Below are 24,155 nucleotides of genomic sequence, written 5' to 3'. Positions count from 1 at the left end.
AGAGGACGCAAGGCTTGAGTACCCGGTTTCTATCCCCCCCTTTAGAGCCTATAAGATGTGATTCCTTTCTAAGCAAGTACAAGTATAGGTAGGTAGGTAGTTAGACGATCTTCTTCTACGAGCTGAAATGTACATGTACCAAATCAGATCAGCACGTAACGTATTCCTATTAAGTGGTCTCATATTAACGTGCCTTGCTAGCCAGCTGAGAACTATAGCAGACCAAGGGTCAAACAAGTCTAGTTCTGCCACTCGGGGTTTTGAGCCAGGCCGGCTAGCGATTGATTAGTCGGGCGTAAGACGAGGTTGCGCATTACAGTTCCATCGATGACAGCATGTGGGGGAGAGGAGAGCAGAGCAGAGCCTCATTATAGGCTAGTTTAGGCTGTTCTCTGAGTGACTGACGAAGCGACCCAGGTTTGGCAAATGGGGGAGCTGAGCTGAGTTAGTACCTAACAGGTAGTATGCAGACAAAAGAGGGCGTATTGTTTGGAGAGAGAAGGGGGGGGGGAAGAGTGGCGCACGCAAAAAAGAATGGCCGAGGCTGTCGTGTGCCCGCGCAGCCAATACCATGGCGGATCGGCAGCCAGATACGGAGACTCACGCCCTCGTCACCGGATTTTCCGAGTGCCTATAGATTACTATGTAGGCGGCCAGCTCCCACGGCACAGCCCATCGGTATAGTTCCCGCAGCGAGAAGGTCCGGAGAGGGAGCAATGTTTTTAGATAGCCGGTGCTGAAGTTCCTATACATACGCCAGCCTGATCTAGCTCTCGCCCCCTTTAGCTACCTACCTAGGTAGTATAAAACCGCACCCCCTTCCCCTTAACAGCCGGTTCGGCGAGCTGGGACCCCACACTATCATTGGCGATACTACTAGCAGATTCGTAGGAGTTTGTACATGCCGGGAAGTATAATACATATTTGTGATCAGACGATAATATTGCATGATCCGTCCCGCTGGGCCCCCCGGGGAAAAGCGGATTAGTATATAATTCAACTTTGCATATAACAGTCGACCTCGTCTAGCTTAAGATATATACTTACATACCTAGGTTAGGTAGGTAGGTACCTGGTATATGCTTCTCAATGAGTATTTGCAAATCACGTCCCAATCCATAGCTTACAGTGCCCATCCCCTAAGGCACGAGACTGAGACTGCTTTCTTTTTAGAGCGGAGCACCCATGACAACGAACGCCTATAAAACACCCAGCCTAGTATAGCAAGAAGGGGAAAGGCTTGTTATTAGATATGTAATATATATATATATACATATATAGGTAAGCACTAAGGTTATTTTTAGTTACAGATACCCTCAGAGGACTCTAATTAGCGTATGTAGTTCTACGTGGCCCTCTTCCGACCGTATTTCTTCGTCGAGCTAACCTCTAGTCTCAGCGCATCGTACTGCACGTATACCGAGTTGGGCAGCACCGCGCTCTCGTAGTTAGTCGCGTTGAACGGCAAGCTCAGGACGATCCTGTTCTCGCCCTCCTTAAGCAGAGCCGGGTCGAAGACGAACTTGTTCGCCACGTTATAGCAGATTACTGCGGAGCGCACCGCGCACGAGCTGCTCTGATACCACCTATCGAAGCTGTTAGCGATTCCAAAGACGAGAAACTTCCCAAGAAAATCTAGACAGATAGATCAGGTACTCACGGGATAATCCAGGGCTCGAGATCCTTCCCATTCACGTTGACGGTATACGCCAAATTGGCGTGGGGCTCGGATGCGTTAAAGATATCCGTGTTGCCCGCGGCAGTCTTAGCCCCAGCTAGCTGGACCGTGAATGTCGCCTGCTGCTTCTGGTCGAGCTGAGACTGCTCCAGGTCGAACACGATGGTCCAGTTATTCACATTGCCGTCGCCGATATATGGCTCGGAGCGAAGGTAATTAGCATAGCCACCGAAGACGCTCCAATGCACGTAGTTCAAGTCCTTGCCCACGTTGCTCTCGCCAACCTTGAACGTGACGCCCTCTGGGAAGTCCTCAACAAAGTCGTACGCGGCCCAATAGACCCTATACTGCTCAGGATGGAGCGGGTGTGTCGGATCGCGCTCGTAACCGTGCCGGTATTCACCGCTACTCTTGTCGGGCGTGCCTATACGGAATATCTCCTCTCCCTCGCTTTCCTCTTCCCATTTAACCCGAGTTGTCTCTACTTTGCCGGTACGCACTTCTACATCGTCCTGGACGTACTGCCCGAATATACCATCGGCATAGATCGTAAGCCGATACGTGTCCTCCTTTACTCGGGGGATGATGGCATGACCGCTCTCGTCAATCTCAGCCCAGTACTGGTAAGCCTTGGTGTCGAAGGCGTTATCCTGGAAATCGACCCCGTTCTGCGATAGTACGGCAATTGGAGTTTTGGCGTTCTTAGGCAGATCTACTTGCAGTTTCCAAGTCGCGCGCTGCTTGCTGGAGACGTAGTTAGGCACGTATTGCGCGATGGAATCGTAAAACTCGGTATTCCATCCCGGATCTGCGAACTGCGTGGCGTCTTCTCGGAGAACCTGGAGGCCTGTGCCGGCAGGGAAGTGATTAAAGTAGAAGTATTGCTGATCCGATCAGCATAGGCGTGGGGGTGTGAGATCGCGTCTTTAACTTACTGGGCCGAATGTTCGGTCAAACCCATTGGTGATGTTCGGCTGTTGAGCTGTTAGTGCCCTGGTACATGTGAATGATGAACGTCAACTTACCGTTTGGTCTCCGTGATGGTTCGAGACTATAATTTGGGTTAGTGACTTGATTTGGGTTCATGACTGGTTACCAACTAACCCATATAATCGTATACAATCCCGTCGACTACCAAGTCAGAGTGTAGAGGACCTCCGAAGTAGGTCTCCTTTGTGTTCATAACCATCCACTATAGAAATACATGTCAGAACTTATGTCTACAAGTATATTTCCTCTGTCGTCTCATCCCAAGTCCTAAGACATGTATGCTCACAACTGATGAATTTTCAGCTAGTCATCTACTTACAGCTCCAAACGTAGAATTGTCTGCAATTTGAGACCCATCGGCATACCTGTTAGGCCAAATCAGTTTACGGCTTGCTTAGCTGGCCGGGGCATAACCAACATCCCATGAGCATCGTGGTTTCTCCAAGTATCCTGAAAGGTATACTTAGTGAAGTAGTCTGCCTCCTGTTGGACATACGGGTCATTAGGGGTGTTACCCAAGTACCACGTAGCATCTGTGACACTCGTAGTTAGTATTTTCCGAGTGCGAGGACTTCACGTGCGGAAGAATACAAAGTCATGTTTCGGGCGTCCCCGAAACATTATCTCCCCGAGCCTCCGGCTTGCGGGACTGTTCAACGTAGACTTTATTAATTGCTTACCTTGTACGACAACCTGGTCTGCCTTGGCTTCCTTGCCGGGAAGCGGCGCATACTGTACCCCGTTAGTCGCGAGATGCGTCCATATATCCGAATTCGGACGGAACAAGGTTCGAAATTCTTGCAAGTTGCGCAAAAACGGAGTGGTTTCGTTGTGGTACGCAATACGTGAAAATACATGCAGGCCTGTCTCTCCGTCTCTGAGGAACCAATATTGCTCGAGAACTTGGCCGGTAGGGGTGTATGTGTCGGACATCTTGATACCGCCGAAGCTTGTCCCCGTCGAGTCTGTTCCGGAGTATAGCTGATATGTCGGCTGCGTTGATCCGGGTGTCCAGAAGCCCTTGGGGGTACTTGATTGGGTTCAGCACGTTACGTTACTTTGTAAATGTTTCATAGTATTACTTACCAGTAACAATCTAAATTGAATATGCCGGTAGATCCTGAGCGGGTGCCTAGGAGGTTCTGACCATCCAACACGACGGCATCCATGGCACCAGAGGCCTTGTCGACACGTGTGTATAGTCGGTCATTCTGGATGACGAGCTGGGTTTCATTCTCGGTTGCTACCACTTCCGCGTAAGCACACCTGGAAAGAGATAAGAGAATGAGACATGACCGAGATACTATCCCGAACAACATCTTGACTCAGCTTGAAGATTCGGACGCGTGACACAAGAGCATATTAGCCTACCTTGTATAAATATTATTTTAATGGGGTAGCTTGTTTATATTGTCGATCTTCGGGGATGCCTTAAAGCGAATTCCCCAGATTAGGGGGAGTTCTATTCATATTCAGGTAATTATTCCGCCTACTAAACTCGGAGACTGGGGGAAGAACGTATGAATGCGGGGGAGTTTGTGGGGTGAGATCTAATATTAATCATAGGCTGCTCGATTAACGGCACATGGCTGCGGAGAATCAGGTTGGAGAGAGGTCATGGGTAATGGATATACTCGGTGCTCGGTACAAGACATAGCGAGGCAGCTTGCTGAAAAGCAAGTCTCAGGTGGGTTGTCGGCTTTGACTTTGTGATCAAGAAGCTATCGTGACTTTAATGGCACTCCAATAAGTGCAGTAAGTGAGACTCAGCTTTTGATATGCTTCTTGGCCTGAAAATAACCTTCAACGATGTGCTATCTTGTTGTGGGGATTCTAAGCTGCATTGCATTAAGCTGTATTGCATGGGGAGAGCTGAAAAGGGCAGCTGTAGATCATTCGAGATCGCTGGTGCAACTGATATTTTGGAACATATGATCTATAGAGACGGATTTAATAGGTTACATCTGGCCTTGTAGTTCAGATGATTTAGCTGATATGCGTATGGTGTTGCTATATTCCCTTTTGGACCCCCCCTGTCATTCTCGGCTTGTTTCCAGCTTGTCTCCAGTCAGCTTCCAGTCAGCTGGATCTGGGTAGTAATTAGCAATTGAGTGATATATCAATCAAGAGTCAAAGGACGACCGGAAGCATTACCGATATTGGTCATTAACGATATTGGTTTTAATCAGGACCCATGACTGCCGCTGTATGTATGTGTTTATACGTGCTTATATGCTGCATGTCGTAAGGCATACACACATATGGCATACACGCACAACAGATATCAGATATTAAAAAAAAAATATACACATCATTCCCGTTGTTCGTCATTGTACAGGATGGATGCATGTGGCTTTTGGAGTTGCTGTTGTACAATACAATTGGACAGACAGCAGATCGGGTGCGGAGCCGGAATAAGAGAAAACTCCACATAAAAAAGTGTAGGTGGTTTAGGTAATACCCGACCCGCCACGGTGTATTGTACTCCACCGCTAACCTCCTTTAGCTGATAGGCCGCTACTATTGAAGTGTCCCACCTATTTTATGTGGACGAGTTAAAGTGCTGTAATGTACTTAGGTACCTTAGGTACTTAGGTAAGCATCGAATAGGGGGAATCCAGATCCATTGTTATGGATGTTTGTTACCGCCCGCCATTGAAGTAGCTGGAAAAAGGTAAATCCGTCATCTGGCATATCTGGCATAACTTAGATAACTTAGATCCGTACCTTAATTAATGCAGCCTGGTAGACCCCAGTTTCATCTAAACGCCCTGAGGGACGTACCACCAAACTCTCAACAATACAAGTTTTTGGACTTATCAGCGTCTTTTTCTTCAAAGTTCGGCGGCTATAGCAGGCATTGGTTCTACCACGAGGATCACAAAGCAAAAACCACGAGGTCGCCTGCAGCCATCCGGTGCATTCTTGTGACCATATGGCAATGTTTTCGAAAATGGATGAGCTAAAGGAAGATCTGCTCAAAAGGTCTACTATGTACATACCGCATACCGCATACCGCATACCGCTCCGGGATTTATCATCTTTGTTAGTTGCTCATGCAACACGGGCAGTCTAACAGTCTAACAGTCTAACACAAGTCTAGTACAAGTTTAGCATGAGGATCATGCCTGTTCTGAAACACAACACAACCCTATCGGAGATCTTAATTCCTCTAACACAAGCTTAACCCGGCATTTCTTGCCCAGCCTGCCAGCCTGCCAACCTGCCCAGCATCCAAATTTGTTCATCCCTTTTCACGACTGTCAGCATCTAACTTACCTACATACATAGTACCACTCGTCTATGTACCAAAGGTCTACCAAGCTCTGCCGTGGCTCGCGCACCGCCAATCATCTAATGCCGCGATCATCCTCATTGGGATCCAAGAAACGCGCCCGCTGGCTCGGCTTGCACAGAGTCCTGCCTGGTCCTACCAGCCCTACTGCCAACCTGATCTACGGTTCGCCGAGACGACCCATGTCTGGAATTTGTGTTATTACCTTTTGTACATGTCTGATCAGATCCGTGGCAGGCTCATGTGAGTAATGTTGTGACTATGTACGTATTATGTACCGATGATATGTGAGCTCTCTGCCCAGGTGCCAGGGTTGTTTCGATGGCACGGTCCACATCCTCGTTACTCTCCCTTAATATCCTGTGACTGATCGACTTTACATTCACTACATTCACTTTTCACTCCATTTAGTGGCGATTCACAGTCTTTACCTACACTTTTATATAAGGTCATTCTTTTGCCGGCAAGTTTCTGGAAAACTTCTGCCCCTCATACGAAACGTATTCTTCTTCTTCTAGTTAACTATAGTATCGTCGCCATGGTTTCCTCTTCTTTCGTAGGCTCCCTGGCCTCCAGGGCTATTTTCTTAATGTCTAGTCACCTCAACAACCTCACAGACCAGGCAACGTATGCCTCGCACACCGTCGACGGATTGAAAGCTTTGCAAACATGGTATAATCGCGATACTGGTCTTTGGGATACCACTGGGTGGTGGAATAGTGCCAATTGCTTAACCGTGTTGGCCGACTTTGCGCTCGTTGATCCGGCAGCTTCCATCAGCCTGAATATCCCAGAGATTATTCAGAACACCGTAAGTAGACCCAAATTTTTCATAACTCTCCCCCCTGGCTTTGCTTAGACGCCTAAATTGCGCGAAACAAGCTATGCGCTTCAAAAAACAAACCCCAATATTATTTGCGCCTGGCCAATTGCTAACTCTAAGCGCCGTAGTATGACCAAGCGCAAAAAACCCAAGTACAAGCGACAAAAATCTTGTCCCCGATAGGACTTCCCATATCAACGTACACCAGAATGCCAGTATCAAAAAGAGCACAGATTGGCAAGAGGGGTTTCGAGAACTTTCTTAATGATTATTACGACGACGAGGGCTGGTGGGCATTGGCTATGATCCACAGCCACGATGTTGGTGTCAAGGGTATTGGAGATCAGCAGTACATCCAAGCCGCAGTTGACATCTTCGAGGATATGAAGGGGGGCAACTCTACTTGCGGTGGTATTTTCTGGAGCAAAGTAACTCCATACACCAATGCCATCGCAAACGAGCTGTTCCTTGCCGTCGCGGCATCCCTTGCGAACCGGATTCCCTCTCGGAAGGATTACTTTCTCAACATCGCCCAAACTCAATGGAATTGGTTCAAGAATAGCGGTCTGATTAATAAGGATAACTTGATCAACGATGGGCTTACCGACGACTGCAAGAACAACGGCATGCAAACCTGGACTTACAACCAGGGGGTTATTCTGGGTGGATTGGTGGAGCTTTCCAAAGCCACGGGCGACAAATCGCTACTCACCACGGCTCAGACTATTGCTTCAGCTGCTATTACTAAGCTATCCAAGGATGGCATTCTCTTCGAGGGCTGCGAACCGAACTGCGGTAGCGACGGTGCGCAGTTCAAGGGCGTTTTCATGCGCAACTTACACTACCTGCAACAGGCCGCGCCTATGGAACCCATCAAGAACTTCTTGCTCACGAACGCGGATACGATTTGGGCTAAGAACCGCAACGACAAGAACCAGCTTGGAACTACCTGGGCAGGACCTTTCGGAAATGCGACAGCTGGTACGCAAAGCTCTGCTCTCGACACTCTGGTGGCGGCAGCAGCGGTAGCTTGAATCGCACACCGCTTCGTGGGATGGGGAATATAGGCGAATTGGCGTTCAGGATAAACGGCACGGGATGCTAGTAGATACGATACCATTCATTAATATTATTGTTAGTCACCTGCGCGCCGCAGTCGCAAAGCAAAGCAAAGCAAGGCGCTTTTCCTATAGTATAGTACTATGTAATCAACCAAGCGAAGATTCATAATTTTCTCCAAGGGTCTAAAATCCAAACTACCTACCTAGGTACCTACCAATGATAATTCAGTGACGGTTCTCCTCGACGGAGGTCATTTCCTCGTTGGACACATAAATAGGGCTTTGGCACGGCGGCGGCGCGTTCTTCTACGTATTGTACGTGCAGAATTAGGCTGGCCCGTCCCCCGGCCGATCCCCAACGTCCCGTGGTCCCCAAGATGACAACGATCGGCGTCGTTCTGGGAATTCGTTCGACCGGTTGAAGTAGAGTGATCGACGTCATAATAGGCAAGGAGGCCGTGGGCGAGAGAGCCACAAGACCCTCCCTGCGGAGTTTGGGGGGGGGGGGGTTGCGATCAACAGTGATTTATACCGGTATTCCGGGAAATATTGGTTGGATTAGGGTTAGGGGTTAGGGGTTAGGGGGGTGGTATTGAGGTACGTTGGTTAAAATCCTCCAGGACCCTTTTCCCTTTTTTCTTCTCTTGCGCCCCTATTCGTTGGAGATTTCAAATGTCGCTCGCTATATATGTATATTATAATGTATATACTACATATGCTTCTCCACGCCCCAATATCGAAGTCCCGTGCCTGCATACATGATGCGCCTACATACCTACCTAGGTACCTAGGTATACATACATACATACATACATACATACATACATACCAAATACTACGCTACGTAAAGAGACCAACAACTCCATCCCATGCGTACTACATACACGCGACCATGGATAGTGTTGTTACGTAGGGGTCCAGCGAGATTAATTGCCATGCCCTCGCGTCGGCGGTCTGCCAGGTGCTCTAAATGAAACGCCGTCGCCGTGCTGCTGGATTGCCTAGGCCTTGGCGTGATGGAACGTTGACCCAGGGCCGCGATATTTACCCGTCTCGCTTCTCACACTCGCTCTTTACTTGAGGCCTAACGTGAGGGGGAAGTGCCGACGCTGCGCAATATAGGTATATATGTGTGTGTGTGAGTTTGTAAGTATGTGTGATCTACACTCGGGATACTAAGGGGGGGATGTTGGTGATGGTGCAGCTGGGAGTAAGGCCGTGTTTTAATTACTGCGTACCTATATGTCTGATCCATCTTCCATACCAGCCGTAGCTTTCGTAAACAGGGTTGCGCAGTAAGCAGTTTCTGCGTCAGTGTTTCTTCGGAATAATTAACCTCGTCGGAGGTGGCTGAGTCAGTGTCTCCCAGCAGTGTCTCCTAGCAGTGTCTCATATGGCCTCTATTTATGGAGAACACGCGGCTCGAGCCAAAGGTAAATATGACGGCAACGCATTCCGATACCTCGTGGGCTTCGAGGCAAGTACCTAAAGCATGTAAGTGGCGTCGCGGTAATGATATCGATCGATGGCCGACAGCTTAGGGAATAGAGATCTGAGACTTCAGGTCTCACGGCAACTATATACGTAGGAAACTAGCACTTATATCTTAGGTGGTTTAGGTAGGTAGTTATATTAATCGCGCATTCATTGTGCAAGGAGTGCAATGAGTGCAAGGAAATGGGGTTTAAATCAAGTAATTCTATTCAAAATTATATTAGACCAAGTAGCCATGCCGTTTGAAATATCCAACCCCGGGGCAACGGGGTTCTTCGGGATTCCTTGACTACTGCCGTCTAAATCTCGGCACCGTTACATAGATAACTATAATCATTATTGGTAAACTTTCAAACTAAGAATAGTCTTCTTATCATGTATGGTATCTAGCGTTTATCTAAGTTATACTCTATTTCCTGATCTCGAAAGCCGTGTCCAGACCATAGCGGCACCGTCCAAACATAACTCGCCTCCTATCCCTTCCACGTCCGTTCCCATCTATCTTGTGCTACCTCAAAGGATTATACTAGACATATGTCTCCATAGGGACCCAACCACGTCGCTTAAACCCAAGCCATCATCTAGATACCTATGGGTTACCTGGCAGCTACTTGAATACGTACAGATATCCCGGCATCATGGTTCATACATAGCGAGTGTGTACCCGGACAACAACAACAACAACAACAACAACAACAACAACATCATCATAATAAAACTACCAACACCGCAAACTAGGTTAGTATATATGGGTAAACAGCTGATTCTCACACCGCCGGTTTGCGATGATGATATGTTTCGGACGTATACGTCAGCCTCTCCTGAGCTGTACGTAGTTTGTGCTACGCAAGGGCGCCTGTAGGACCCCCAACATCCGAACAGTATCAGGGAATTAGGTTATTAATAGAAACTGTGGTTTAAAAGACGGGAGGTGGGAACACTGCAGAATAGTCCGTGGAACGGAAACACAAGGATTTAATATAAATTCCCATTGCTTAAACTTACGCGCGGTGAAGGTCGCGGTACGCAATACCCCGAACTCCCTTATGCTAAACATCAACTTTCCAGAGCTGCTGGCAAGAAGGGCTATGGAACTATGGAACTATGGGACTATGGGACTATGGGGGACACACTGTAGGTCTACCGTTTGATCCGCCTTTAGATCATCTTCAATGAGGGTAGCTACCTATACGCAGAATGCCAACACTATTAACCCCAGGTACCACCTCCTCCGCCAGACCGTCCAACCTTTCGCTGGGCGCTGAGTCTCCAGTCGTCTTCCGCCGCATACTTGTTGTACAGCGGCTGGATCCTCTCAGCTTTCTTTCGCTTGCTGAGCTTATCCGTAGCCGCAACCTTGAAGAAAGTAGGTGCAGCTTGGACAAGCCACTTTGGTTCGATGCTGGTGGTGTAATGCATGTACTCCTTCGTAGTGAGAACCAGCGTGTGGTAGATCACCCACTCTGCCTGTTTTCCGAACAGTGCTGAGCTTGGATGTAGGTAGACTGGTGTACCCTCGACCAAAGTCTTGTAGCCTTCCTGCGGGTCTTTTCTTGCTGAGTTGCGGAAGAAGCCGGCGCAGAGAGCTTGTCTGACCTTCTGCGTATCTTGGCCGCAGGAAGCGATGGGATGTCGATAGCGCTGCATAATTTTCGCTATCTGCTCGCGGACATCTTTCGCTCGCTTCATTGAACGTGCTTGGATGAAGTTCTCAAAGCACCACGGAGCCGAAAAGCCGCTCTGCTTCCAGGCGTTGTAGACGTTGAGAAGGGTAAGATGATCGCCGGACGGATCGTGGAACTTGGCCTTTTTTTGATCGGCTTGGCCTTGCTTTTCCTTCGGTCGGTAAAACACGTTAAGGTTCAACATGGCTACGATGCTAAGCATCTCGTCGGAACAGCTCATATCAACAGCGGCGATCAGGACTTTAGCTAAGGCAGGTTCCATGGGGAAATCAGCCATCTTACGGCCAAGACGAGTTAGAAGGCCTTCGTCGTCCAATGCTGACAGGGCATACAATTCTTCCAGGGCAGTCAACATGGTGTTTGTAGGTGGCGGGTCCATGAAGTCGAAGTGGAGGAGATCGTTGATACCCATGGCCTTGAGCATAAGAATTGTATTCGCTAGATTCTGGCGCTGGATCTCCGGAATGGTGGTCGGAAGCATTTCAGACTGATAAGCGGCCTCGGTATACAATCTGAAGCATTTGCCAGGACCGGTTCGTCCGGCACGGCCGGCGCGTTGGTTAGCTTGAGCTTGCGAGATAGGCGTGACAACCAAAGAATCCATGCCAAGCTTTGGATCGTAAGCATTCTGCTTGACGAAACCGGGATCCACCACGTAGTAGATGTGATCAATTGTGATAGAGGTCTCGGCGATATTGGTAGCTATCACAACCTTTCTACAGCCAGGAGGCGCAGGGTCAAAAATCCTGCTCTGCATCTCGCTGGGGAGTGCTGAGTATACAGGAAGAATAATCAGCTCAGGGACACCCGGGCCAAGCGCCTTCATTCGTTCGTACAGAATTTCTGCCGCGGTGTCGATTTCCTCCGAGCCCGTAAGGAAAACCAAAATGTCTCCAGGGGGTTCCGTAAGGTGGATTTGCATGACCGTCACCAGAGCTGCATCGAGGTAGTCCGACTCGGGTTCTCTGCTATATAAGATCTCCACAGGGAACGTGCGACCGGGAATGGTGAAGATGGGGCACTCGTTGAAGTAGGCCGAGAATTTGTCAGCGTCCAGAGTAGCTGATGTGACAATGATCTTCAAGTCGCTTCGACGCTTGACGGTCTTCTTGAGAAGTGCGAAAAGAACATCAGTTGCGATGGTTCGCTCGTGGGCCTCATCCAGCATGATAACCGAATATCGCTTTAGATCGGGATCAAGCAGGATCTCGCGCTCCAGCATACCATCTGTCATGTACTTGATTTTGGTTGCCGGGCTCGTGCAATCCTCGAAACGGATGGTATAACCAACCTCTTGACCCAGCTGACAGCCAACTTCTTCCGCGACACGCTTTGCTACAGACATGGCTGCGACGCGACGAGGTTGTGTGCAACCTATCATGCCATGATTGGTGAAGCCAGCCTCAGCAAGGTACTGAGTGAGTTGAGTGGTTTTGCCGGATCCAGTCTCACCTACGACAATCAGGATTTGATTCTCGTGCACAGCTTTGATAAGCTGATTTCGGAAAGCGAAAACGGGAAGGCTTTCCCTCTGCTGCTTGATAGACATGGTTGTTCGTCTACCAAATGATTGATCTTTAGGCGCGACAGCTTTCTTCCATTCAGGTACGGCGTCAGGTTTTGGGGCGATTGTTTTTGTAGTGCGCAAATCGCTAGCAAATTTTCTATTGTCGGGGTTTGCCATTGGGTCTTGCCATTGAGATGCAAGGTCAACCTTTGACTCATCCTGCGCAGCTTCCACTTCTTGTTGCCGTAGTTCTTTCCGCTCCTTCGCTAGCGCCGTACCTGACATTGCTGCACGGTTCAGTGAACCATCTGGCGCCTTCACAACCCTAATCGGCGATAATTCAAGCGACTGCTTTGTTTGCCCCGTGAGGAAGGGGGGTTCCTCCTCCCTCACTTCGATATCGACTTCCTCTTCTAGTTCCATCTCGCCTTCTCCTCTCAAGGTAGCATTGTAGTCCTCTTCTAAATCAGGATAATCCGAAGCTTTGGCCACGCCAGATGCGATAAGTTGCCGTATCTCCCACCGCTCTGGCGAGGTCATCCTCTTTTTATGCGACCTCGGAGGGCCAGTGTAATTAGAAAGAGCTGCCAAATTATCGTCGTTGCGAGGGGCTACACCGTTCCGACTACCAAGACTCTCCATATTGGCGCCCGACTGTATTCGGGCTTGAGGTGCAAGGTCCATACCTGTCTCTTGGTCGACGTCCTTCATAGATAGTCCTATTCGGTTCGCCTCGATCTTGACAACTTTGACCTTGACATCCTGACCCCTTGTCAGGAGATCCGAAGGGTGGTTGACTCTTTGGCCTTGCACTAGATTTGAAATATGTACCATTCCATCTACTTTGCCCTTCACACCATGTAAATTGACGAACGCGCCGAAATCCTTGAGACCAGTGACATGACCATCGTATACTTTGTATAATACAGGTGAATCGTCGACTTCGGGTTCGGGGGCGTACTTGAGTCTACGATCGTCGTCGTCCTCGTCGTCATATTTCCGTCTCCTTTCTTTGTCACCGTTGCGGTGTGATCGACGTTCGTCGCGCTCATCTCTTCGGCTTCCTCGTTCTCTAAAGCTATTTTTATAATCATTATCATCGTCATGACCTCGATCCCTACGATCCTTCCGATCCCTAGAACGGTATCTCTCTTTCCTCTTATGTCCCGAGTCCGTGCCGTCTTCCCTCTCGGGGCTACGTGACCGTTTTCTCGATGTTCTTTCTGAACGCGTGCCTCTAGCTTTACCTTCCAATCCTTCCAATAGCGCTAACGTCTCATCGATATCGTCCCCATTTCCGGCCTTAACTTCCTTGTCAGGAATGCTAAGGCCCTTGAAAAGTGTCTCTTTCTCCTCGAAGGTCCGAACTGGCTGATGGTCTTCTTCTGCTACTTCCTTCTCGGCCCTGAATTTAGGATGCATAGTTCGAACCAGACGATCGACACTTTCGAATAAACTGGCAGGCCAAGTTGCGCCGCCCATTTTGGCCAACTCGCTCTTGAACTCGGAGAAACCGCTGCATTCTAGTCGCTTAGCAATGATAAATTCGGCCAGAGTCTTTTCGGAAATGCCCAAGTGATTCTGAAGCTCAGAGGTGACCTTTGATACGAGCGACAGAAGCTCGAGCTCGGCGAAGTCGTCATCCATGATGTCGATACTACCAGGAAGAATGGGATATTGTTGTGTTGGGGAGCGTCGTGGATAAACGTTGGCGCAGGCCTCGAGAGGTAGAAACGAGCGACAATTCAGTATATTATTCGCATTTCATATCGTTATAATGATTCCGGTGGTGAGTCACTCGTATATTACATGTAGGTATATTGTCGTCGCGTTCTGCCGCTTTGTCAATATTATATTCGGAAGGCAAAGAGTTACACGAAGGCAACAAGCTCGAATTAAGTCGAAATACGCGCCACGCCTTGCCTGTTCGTGGCTGATTCGGACCCCGCTGTACTTACTTACATAAGTACCTAGGTACCCAGCCCTGGGAAAGCTTAATCTGATTACCTAATTCTACATTAGAAGATACCTAGGTACCTAGGTACGTACGAAGTACAAGTAAAGAGTGTGGTAGCGCACTGTATTTTCTATCTTGAGATTTCTGGTCTTTTTCGTAGACTCCACATTCTTACAACTACAATCACGACTCCTAATCGAAATATGCCTAGGTTAGGTATCTAAGGTACCCAATGTAAAGAATATTAACAAAGTCAGCGATCTATGAATACTACTACTAACCTAGTAGTTATACCTAATGAGGAAATATATTTAGTTCGGAGACTATGTATCTGATTGACTGCTTGCGCTACCGCAAGCCAAATTCTTCCAAGTCTCATGCTCAGCATCGCTTATACCTATAAGCCAGTTGCTGACCGTTGCCGTCTTCTTACTCGTCGGTGTACCTCTCTCATCGCTCATCAAATTATATCTTATCGTTACCCTGGCTAGTAAGAAGAGCTCATGGTGCATCCGAATGAGGTGATCCTGCTTACGCTCCACTATGCTGCGTTATACACATGCATCTTTGGACGTTACCTACCCGGATTAAGACATGTGACTCAGTCGGTGAAAGAACTTCAACCCACTTTGGATGTAGGTATCGAATAGCTGAGGTAGGCGTAGGCACCGGTATACCCGTGTAGATCTGCTTTGTTGAGTATATCGAAGCCCGTAACATAGGATTCGTAGTCCGGTCAGAATAGCTTCAGGCAATTAAGATTAAATTGTCCCCTCTTGGCAGGGGTCCTTTCTGAATTAGGCTGCGAGCTTATCCCAGGTAGCTGTAGTTATCGCCGAGCACGCAATCTACCTACCCAGATAGGTTGGTATTGTACCGAGTATTAATTACCCGAATAACAGGTTGACTCTTCTCGACGTCTGTGTTGATTAATTGAGTATTTCTCGCGGTTCATCATATCTAGATGTTGGAGCTTGAGTCTCTACCATGAAGAGCGATGGATCAAGTCATCTTCAGAGACTATGGTTGGGATGCGGTTCCTTTCCGCTCCCAATCTCTCTTTACTTCGAAGAGCGCCTATGAAAAGAATACGTACGTAAGGTTCTCCCCGGATAAGTAGGAGGATAGGACTCTAATAACTGACCCCTCTAGTATTTCGAACCTTCAATGGGTTCACAGCTTTTCTGATTTTGCCAAAGCTGGCTACCTACAACTTACTATCACGGTTGCGTCCTTCTTTATCATTATCAGATATTTACTTCACCGCCCCTACTCTAAGGTTTCTAAACCTGAAGGGAATATCCAAGGAATATCATTACCGTTTGAGTTATCCGGCCAGATCTTTCGGGCTGCTTCTTTGGCCTTTGCGATTGTTGCTGCTACCCAGAATGCAGGCCGGTGGGCTGATGTTACCGCCTTGGCCTATGCCTTCATTCTTGGAATCTTGCGACTGATCAATGATTTAGAGTGGAGACATGTTGCCCTCCATCACGTTAATACCGTCCTTACTGGGTCTCTATTCATCCTTGCTGTAGAGGAACTTCTTCCGTATATCGATACGGATTTCTCTAGGAGCATGAGTCCAATAGTAATCTGTAGTGTATCAACTTTGACTGCTGCTGTTTTGGTAGCTCTTGTTACACCAAGAGAATGGATACCGCCATCGTTGAGTCTCGATTTCTACGAGGAAATACCAATTAAAGAACCCTCTCCCGAAGAGACCTGCAGTTGGTTGGAGTACTTCGTAACGTACGAATGGCTTACGCCTCTAATGATCAGGGGTTTGCGTCGACAGGTGACTCTAGATGAGCTTCCTGCACTCCCGTGGTATGACGACCCGGAGCTTCTCCTTTCTAGGATTAAGGAGGCACGCCGGAAAGGCAAGTCCACGCTCTGGACGCTGGCATACTTCCTACCTAAGGAAATTGCTGCTATGAGCACCTGGGTTGCCTTCGCTTTCCTCTTCGAACTAATAGCACCGTACGCTATGTATAAACTGCTTGGCTTCCTAACTAACCCCGAGAAGTCTCCATTTCGACCCTGGGTTTGGCTGATACTCCTATTTATCGGTCCATTGTCGCGTTCTGTGTGCTATCAACAATACATATTCACTTCAACTCGTTTAGTTGTACGTGTCAGAACTGCATTGACGCAAGAGTTATACTATAAAGCAATGGACTCGATGGAATTAGACGACGATGTGTTCGCTGAGATTGCTACCGTGGGCAAAGGTGAAACAATTAAGCAGGGTACTACTTCGACAGGACGTTTGGCAAACCTCATGGGTGCTGATATAGAATCCATTATAAGAGCTCGAGACATCGTCCTCGTAGCCTGCGGAGTATCGGTTGGATCAATCGTAGCTCTCTGGGGTCTGTATAAATTGTTAGACTGGTCAGCCCTCGTTGGCATTGTTGTAATGATACTTCTTTCACCGTTTCCGATTCTGATCGGTCGGCGTATGGTAGGTATCCAACATGACATGAAGAGAATACAAGACTCGAGAATTTCAGCCATTTCAGAGTACCTTGCCTCAATTAGAGCGATTAAGTATTTCTCTTGGGAAGACGCTATTATCAACCGAGTCAACGAGATTAGGCTCGGTGAACAAAAGAAGATATGGTCCCTAAATATCCTGTAAGTCGGGCCTCTCCCGATACTACTTTAAGGCGTACTGACGTTCGGATGTTAGTTATATCGCCCTAAATCAGCTTACTGAAGCTATCCCCAACCTGTCACTGGTTCTCATATTTGCCTTGCAGGTACTAGCACGCAAAGAGCCCCTGACGGCAGATGTCGCCTTCACAGCAATAACATTGGTCCGGACGCTGCGCCGAAACCTGTCGCAGGCATCTCAAATGTCACGAGGCATCACCGCTGCGAGTGTCTCTATCAAACGTCTAGACCGTTACTTCAATAACACCACACCCTTGCGTTATCATCCAGTCGGCCCACTTCATATCAGTAATGCTACTTTCAGGCGCAATAAGAACGCATCGTTTGCCTTGAAAGATATCTCGATCGATTTCGTCGAAGGTGGGTTAAATGTAGTAACGGGCCCGAGCGGAAGTGGGAAGTCAACACTCCTCATGTCGATCCTGGGCGAGACCATTCTTGAGAGCGGTGAAATCACATGCCCTAAGGATATCGCCTACGCGTCTCAGAGTCCTTGGTTGCAAAACGAGACGATTCGCGAGAACATTCTCTTCAACAGCCCCTTCGAACAGGTACGATATGACCGGGTGATAAACGCCTGTGGCCTTCCGATCGACTTTAACGAGTTCCCGGAACGAGACGGTACTGAAGTCGGCGAGAACGGGGCCTCTCTATCCGGAGGTCAAAAGTCCCGAGTTGCTCTCGCACGAGCACTTTACTCGAAGGCCTCCGTAATCCTACTAGATGACGTATTTTCTGCTTTGGATTCTAAGACGTCGGCGTTGTTGTGGGAGGAAGCGTTTTGCGGAGATCTACGTAAGTACATTTTAGACTTGTATAGGATCCTCTTCAGTCCCATCCCCTTTAGTCCCGTTTCCAGATACGGGCCATTACCAAAAATGTTCGGGTGTTGTCAGCATATTATAAAATCCCAAAAATCCATTCTAGTTTGAGCTCCTCTAACTATCGAAATCGCAGTCAAAGGGAGAACTACTGTACTTGTTACCCAAATGCCATGGATCACGCCTCAGGCGGACCTCTCAATAACTCTAGAAAATGGCTTGGTCAAGAATATTGAACAGAATCTCGGCGTCGTTCGGAAATCCGTGACACTAAATTCAACGGCTCTCGATGATGGCAATGTTGACGTGACCGCGGAAACGGCTGCTTCTAACGTTGCCGAGGGCAACGGCGCAACTACTAATGGAAAGAAGCCTAATGGCGACATAAAGAGCTCTCAAGATAGAAACCGGGATGAAGTAACGCAGGAGGCTTTGAAGACTGGACAGACAGCTCGTCTACAATGTGAGTATTGCCATCGACTGTCTATATTCCTCCAGCGATGAAAACGAACTAATGAGCATATCCTTCAAGTCTTCCAATATATGCGGCTCTTTGGAAACCCTTTTTATGCTATACTTGCCATCATAATGAGTACCCTTTCTACTGCCACGTTTGTGGGAACGGGACTGTGGATTGCAGTCTGGGTTGACGCGTACGGGAGAGATGACGCATACGATATTGGATTCTACCTTGGAATATATGCGTTATGGAGTCTTGCAGACGTCATTTTCAATGGGTTAACCTACATCGCATATGAGAACGGCGGTTGGTATGCTGCGCGGTCACTACACTCTACATTTATAAAAGCTGTGATGAGTGTTCCCCTCTCCTGGTACAAGGCAACGCCTGTTGGTCGAGTTGTCAACCGGTTCTCGCGGGACATGGACTCCATCGATACAACGTTGGCTGGTAGTAAGTCAATCTTCGTCAGCCCCTATTTACCTCTCGGCCCGTTATCACAACACTAGGATTGCATAGGCAAACACGCTAGTATCCCGTAAACTATACAAGATACTACTGTGGTAGCAATCTCTCCTTCGAAAGCTAATTATTCTGAATATAGTGCTCCGACTATGTGTCGAGATGGTCACACGGCTCGGGTTCCAAATTGCAGCCGTCGGTTCCGTGCTTCCCATCTTCATGTTACCCGCCGCCGCCTGTTGCGCCGTTGGGATTGCCGCGGGAGAAATGTACACGAGAACTTCTGTAGCGATCAAGCGGCTGGTAGCATCTTCACAGTCGCCTCTGTTCGCTCAGTTTGCTGATAGTCTAGCTGGTCTCGCCGTGATCCGCGCTCGCGTAAATATGCCCCAAATCTTCGGTGATCAACTAGCAGACAAGTTACGGGTGTTCGAGAAGGCCTGCGAAGCCCAGTACAATTGTAACCGATGGGTGGCGCTTAAGGTCGATATGGCTACCACCCTGGTCACAGTCGCCGCGGGTGCTATTGCTGTATCCCAAGCAGGTCTTGTAGCAGCTGGACTTGTCGGGTTTTCGTTAACAAACGCGACGGTAAGATAGTTCTTGGATTTGAGGTTTATCGGACTTGATTTGCTAACGCAGAAACTAGACGCTCAGCCAGCTTATCATATTCCTTGTGAGGTCAAGTAATGAGCTGGAAATCGAGTTACAGAGTGTAAGTTAAGCTCAGAGGATGTCTTGATGGACATATACTAATACAGTTATAGTTCCATCGGGTTCGAGAATATGCTGCTGTCAAACCCGAGGAGAACCCGGATGAGTACAAAAGCGTTGGCGAACACTCTGACAATCCCGAATCCGTCTTGCCTGAGAACTGGCCGACAAGCGGACAGGTCGAGTTCCGTAATGTAACTATCAAATACGATGTAGATGGGCCGGAAATCTTGAAGAACATTAACCTCAAATTTGCCGCCGGCGAGAGAGTTGCCGTCGTCGGACGTACTGGGTCTGGAAAGAGCACCGTAAGTCTGACACCCAGAATCTAAATGGTGGCGTATTAACTTAGGATTTGCTTGTAGTTGGTTTTATCTTTGCTGCGTTTCACGAATATTGTTTCGGGGCAAATACTCTTCGACGGTGTGGATATCACCAAGTTTCCACGCAGGAAGCTCCGAGAAGCACTTACGATTATCCCTCAAGAAGCAGTCCTGTTTAACGGAGACGTGCGATCCAATCTAAACCCAACAGGAAAGATTCCCCCAGAGACGCTGGAGAAAGCCCTCCAGTACTGTAGCGGGATCGCTTCTTTCCAGTTCCATCAGAACGGAGAACAAGCACAAAACGGCAATGGTCGTTCTAACGGGCTAAACGGTGCCTACTCCGACGACGTGCCGAGTGATATAGGAATCACTCTTTCGACACCAGTGAAGCCTAAAGGAGAGAATTTCTCTCACGGCCAACGACAGGTACTCTCGCTCTGTAGGGCTTTGGTACGCAAAAGCAAGTTGCTGCTATTAGATGAGGCGACTGCAAGCGTATGTGTTTTTGGTTTGCCCCTTTTCACTCTTACCTTGACTGCTTGCATTAACTGATATTCCTCCCACAGATGGACTACGAGACCGATCAAGGGATCCAAGAAGTCCTAAGGAAAGAACTGAATGAGCACGGGAGGGATAGGACGCTAGTCACCATCGCACATCGCCTGAAGACAATCATTGACTACGATCGCGTGGTAGTTATGAGTGCCGGCACAGCCGTAGAGTACGTGTTCCCACTTCAAAATGATATTAGAATATCGACTAACCAATTATTCAGGGTCGGAAGCCCAAAAGAGCTCTATGAGGCCAAGGGACAATTTTACGATATGATGAAGCATAGTGGGGAGTTTGAGGATCTAGAGAAGTTCCTTACCGCCAAGGACTAGGACGGTTTCTTTTTTCGGGTCAACACAGAATATAGAGATGGACGTATATAAATTTGAATAGCTCCAATGCCGATAGATAAAGAGTATTAAATACAAGTTCAGGGTATCAATGTTATCTACCTAGTTACCCCTTTAATTCCTAGTTATAGGATAATGTTTTAACTATAGGATAACTTCGGGTGATTAGGTGAAGTCGAAGTGTGGCAACATGGGCTTCCGCGCTTAACAAAGGATTTGTATAATTAAAAAAAGCTGCTCTCTTCCGATCTGGTCTGCTGTCGGTTTGATTTACGCCGGGAACTTCGGGCGCAACTTTTATATAGTTCACACCACTATTGATGACAAGGTTACATCGGTGTGTGTAAGAGTCGAATTTGACTATCAAGACTCGATGAGCAACGTAAGAGTTTTCCCCCCTCCTTTACACTGCTGGGAATATTCAGGCCGCGATAATCGGGTACAGTTGGTCTTAGACATGGATTCCCGACTATCGAAATTTTTAGGACGGTATTTCGACAGTTTTAAAATATCAAATGAATAACAGTAAGTCGTTAGCTCATGTAATTCCAACATCGCCTATTTTTACGGTCTCAGATGAGACCTCGGGCAGAACCAGAAGATGTCGAGGTAAAATATCTCTCTTCTTACGCAATCAATCTATATTCATCACATCGCACGCATAGCAACCGCGAACCCGCGAGCCTAATCTTTCCTATATCTATTCTCCGTGCGATAGAAGCGGCTGGAAGCGGCCACCGTGTTACATTGGCGGACACCAACGTCGGCCGATCGCATTCTCCTTGGTAGAGATTTGTCGACAGACCTGTCTCAGATTGTGTAACTGACCGCGCGACCTCACTCTACGGTGAGCTACCTCTAAGCGATGTCAACTTGTATATGTTCATCAGGTGATTGGACATACGACTCGCGCGTTTATATTGTAGATCTTGGATATTTCAGGCTCTTCGCGCGAGACGCATTAGATACTGCTAGAGATATCAAATTCCTGCCCCTAGGAAAGGGTGTCGATTCATATCTTGACCGCACAGCACACTAGGTTTGGTCACAAACTCGAACTTTTATTGCAACCTCCCATCTGTTGTAAAACAAAGATTCTGCGGGTGGCCTCGATTCGGGCTAGTAGAGGTTTAGACGGATGACTTTAGAAGGGCTTTATGATCATATGATACAGTTGCATCTAGGAGGTAGCAAAGATACTTTGATCCATCTGCGAGTCCCAGACATTCGGCACGGTATCACGAAAACAGAGCACAAGCGAGTAGAGGGTTTCAGTGGTCAACGATTGTCTGATTCTAGCCTCTCACACAGAAGCCGCCCTAGCCCATGCTGCATGCAGCAAGAAAAAAGGAAACCTAACTGAAGCGAGAACCTCCCATCCTATGCCGTACTCATTGCCGAATTGCATGAACTAAAAGTCCATTCCCATAATGGAGAACCATCTCGAACGACAATTTACTGGACCTTCTTCAGATAAACATCACTGGAAGACAGAGGTTAGTATCGGGTATGATCTCGGACAATATGTCCGCTTTGACGATGGTACTTACAAGATTAAGTCAGCATTGGGGGGGATGTGGCCGGTAAAGCCTCTAAGAGATTTGTCAGTCCCGGGTCTCCCAAGAATTGTGCTGTTGGGGGTCCAAGAGGGGAATGAGTAAAGTGGATATTGACAATTTTGCATATGAAAATTAAAGCAAGGGAGGGACGGGAGGAGCTTACCTGGCTCCGTAGCCGAAGTCACTATAGTGATGTAAGTCAGTATAAATGCTAACTACTAATTATGATGGAGGGGGGTAATATCGTACCTGGTGATATCGAGCGTTGCTTTTTCGCCGACTTTCATCTGGGGAACACCCTCATCCCAACCTAATATGCGATACAACATCAGTATAAACATGCAAAATGAATGGACGTCGAAGAGGATAGCATACCCTTGATTACCTGGCCAACGCCAATCTTCGTGACGAAATCACCTCGGCCAACCGAAGAGTCAAACCTGGTCCATAGGTCAGTCAACTGTTATGAGCCTCCAGCTATCCTTGACGTCAATGCCAAGCCAGCATTCAAACATCTCAGGTAGCGGGGCATTGAAATATTGGCACATTGCTGTACTCACTGGGTGCCTTTGTTATTCGGCTTGGAGGTGTCCTTGAGCCAGCCAGTGTATTCGATAGTAACAGTCTGGCCGGGAGAAGGCTGAGTTCCAGTGCCCTCCTTAATGACGGTCTTTGTGACGCCCATGGTGATAGTTGGATTTGTGGTTGGAAAAGAAATTGTGTTTGAAATTTTTTTTTCTTTTCCTTTCTTTTTTCGTCAATTGCTCTGTTGAGTTGACGAAACTACGATGGAAATGTTTTAGCGTTTTTTTATCACTGCGGAGACAAGTAGGTGGGCGTGGGTACCTGAGAGGCTCAAGAATAGTGGTAGAGGTAGGTAGTTAGGTAGTTATTAGAGTAGTTATAGTGTAATGTAGGATGTGGGTAGAAGGATAGGAGGGGCTCAAGGGACGACCCTTACTCACCTGGGTATAGAGTATCCAGGTAGACCACAAATAAATAAGAGTTGACTCGAATGGACTACGTCAAGCAGGAAAAACTCGGGGGTGGTGAGGGAGGAGGTAGTCAACCTTAAATAGTGAAAACGGGGGAGGACGAAGACGAATATTTTTTTTGAGCGCCTGAGTTTCATGGATGAAGCACGTAATAGGGCCCATCAAGTAAGTACCTTAATAGGGCGTCAATACCTACCTATATGGAAGTAGTATACCTATGTACATGTACCTTGTGATCTAGAGTACATAACGTACATAAAGTATACATAAACTAGCGTGTTGCATTGTTACCCTGTCCCTCACCAAAAATATGTAGGTCTTTACAAAAGTCTCCAGCTTCCATTACTTCTAAGCTGTAAATAGTAGGTAGGTGCAAGGTGGATGCTTAGGATGTTGGTGTAAGTTCCATTGTCAGTTCCATTGTCAGTTGCCAGGTACCCGATCTACAATAACGTGTGACAGACAGGAACAAACCCGAATGTGCGGGCGAATAAGGTTTCCCCAAGTAAGTTTGTCCCCCTTTTAATGAATTCTTTCCGACAAAGCACACAGAAAGGTTTAAATGTTACAAAGTACCTGGGTACATACGCATGCATACTTCAGACATTGAATGATGGAACCTTACGTCAATCAACATGACAACCACACAATACATTGACCACATTGGCCTACATAATGCGCACCTTGTGTACTAGGCCATGCCCTACACTAATAAGGTGACGAGTTTATAATCTATCCTCCATATGGAAA

At 47.7% G+C, this 24,155-nt stretch overlaps 4 protein-coding genes across 4 annotated transcripts; 2 read left to right on the top strand and 2 right to left on the bottom strand.

Moving 5' to 3' along the window:
- Positions 1-1,345: 1,345 nt before the first annotated feature.
- Positions 1,346-3,987, bottom strand: F4813DRAFT_380688 (polysaccharide lyase family 4 protein; the record flags this gene model as incomplete). Its single annotated transcript, XM_049245585.1, has 9 exons — positions 1,346-1,586; positions 1,661-2,562; positions 2,614-2,652; positions 2,704-2,729; positions 2,783-2,870; positions 2,988-3,033; positions 3,087-3,201; positions 3,349-3,698; positions 3,755-3,987. The coding sequence occupies 9 exons, from the start codon at positions 3,985-3,987 to the stop codon at positions 1,346-1,348; spliced, it is 2,040 nt and encodes a 679-aa protein (XP_049099951.1).
- Positions 3,988-6,552: 2,565 nt separating this feature from the next.
- Positions 6,553-7,820, top strand: F4813DRAFT_380687 (glycoside hydrolase family 76 protein; the record flags this gene model as incomplete). The annotated part of the gene is made up of 2 exons (XM_049245584.1): positions 6,553-6,774; positions 6,915-7,820. The coding sequence occupies 2 exons, from the start codon at positions 6,553-6,555 to the stop codon at positions 7,818-7,820; spliced, it is 1,128 nt and encodes a 375-aa protein (XP_049099950.1).
- Positions 7,821-15,149: 7,329 nt separating this feature from the next.
- On the top strand, positions 15,150-21,130 carry F4813DRAFT_66912 (P-loop containing nucleoside triphosphate hydrolase protein). Its single transcript, XM_049248746.1, has 11 exons — positions 15,150-15,582; positions 15,643-17,127; positions 17,183-17,961; positions 18,124-18,450; positions 18,520-18,900; positions 19,052-19,500; positions 19,559-19,624; positions 19,677-19,931; positions 19,989-20,444; positions 20,516-20,670; positions 20,725-21,130. The coding sequence occupies exons 1-11, from the start codon at positions 15,488-15,490 to the stop codon at positions 20,831-20,833; spliced, it is 4,557 nt and encodes a 1,518-aa protein (XP_049099949.1). The 5' UTR covers positions 15,150-15,487; the 3' UTR covers positions 20,834-21,130.
- Positions 21,131-22,306: 1,176 nt separating this feature from the next.
- F4813DRAFT_389245 (FK506-binding protein 1B) lies at positions 22,307-23,095 on the bottom strand (the record flags this gene model as incomplete). The annotated part of the gene is made up of 6 exons (XM_049246800.1): positions 22,307-22,334; positions 22,402-22,443; positions 22,574-22,594; positions 22,660-22,720; positions 22,786-22,850; positions 22,971-23,095. The coding sequence occupies 6 exons, from the start codon at positions 23,093-23,095 to the stop codon at positions 22,307-22,309; spliced, it is 342 nt and encodes a 113-aa protein (XP_049099948.1).
- Between the last annotated feature and the right edge of the window lie 1,060 nt (positions 23,096-24,155).

This window comes from Daldinia decipiens (genome assembly GCF_022478715.1).
Source record: "Daldinia decipiens strain CBS 113046 unplaced genomic scaffold F4813scaffold_15, whole genome shotgun sequence".
Classification (NCBI taxonomy): Eukaryota; Fungi; Ascomycota; class Sordariomycetes; order Xylariales; family Hypoxylaceae; genus Daldinia; species Daldinia decipiens.
The sequence above is the reverse complement of the archived record's forward strand: the minus strand, read 5'-3'. Positions and strand labels throughout refer to the sequence as shown.

Bases quoted from the DNA above. Each gene is read 5' to 3' on its own strand.
- F4813DRAFT_66912 (XM_049248746.1), top strand. From the start codon at position 15,488: ATGGATCAAGTCATCTTCAGAGACTATGGTTGGGATGCGGTTCCTTTC. The intron at 17,128-17,182 runs GTAAGTCGGGCC...TTCGGATGTTAG, and splicing joins ATATGGTCCCTAAATATCCT to TTATATCGCCCTAAATCAGC. The intron at 20,445-20,515 runs GTATGTGTTTTT...TTCCTCCCACAG, and splicing joins TAGATGAGGCGACTGCAAGC to ATGGACTACGAGACCGATCA.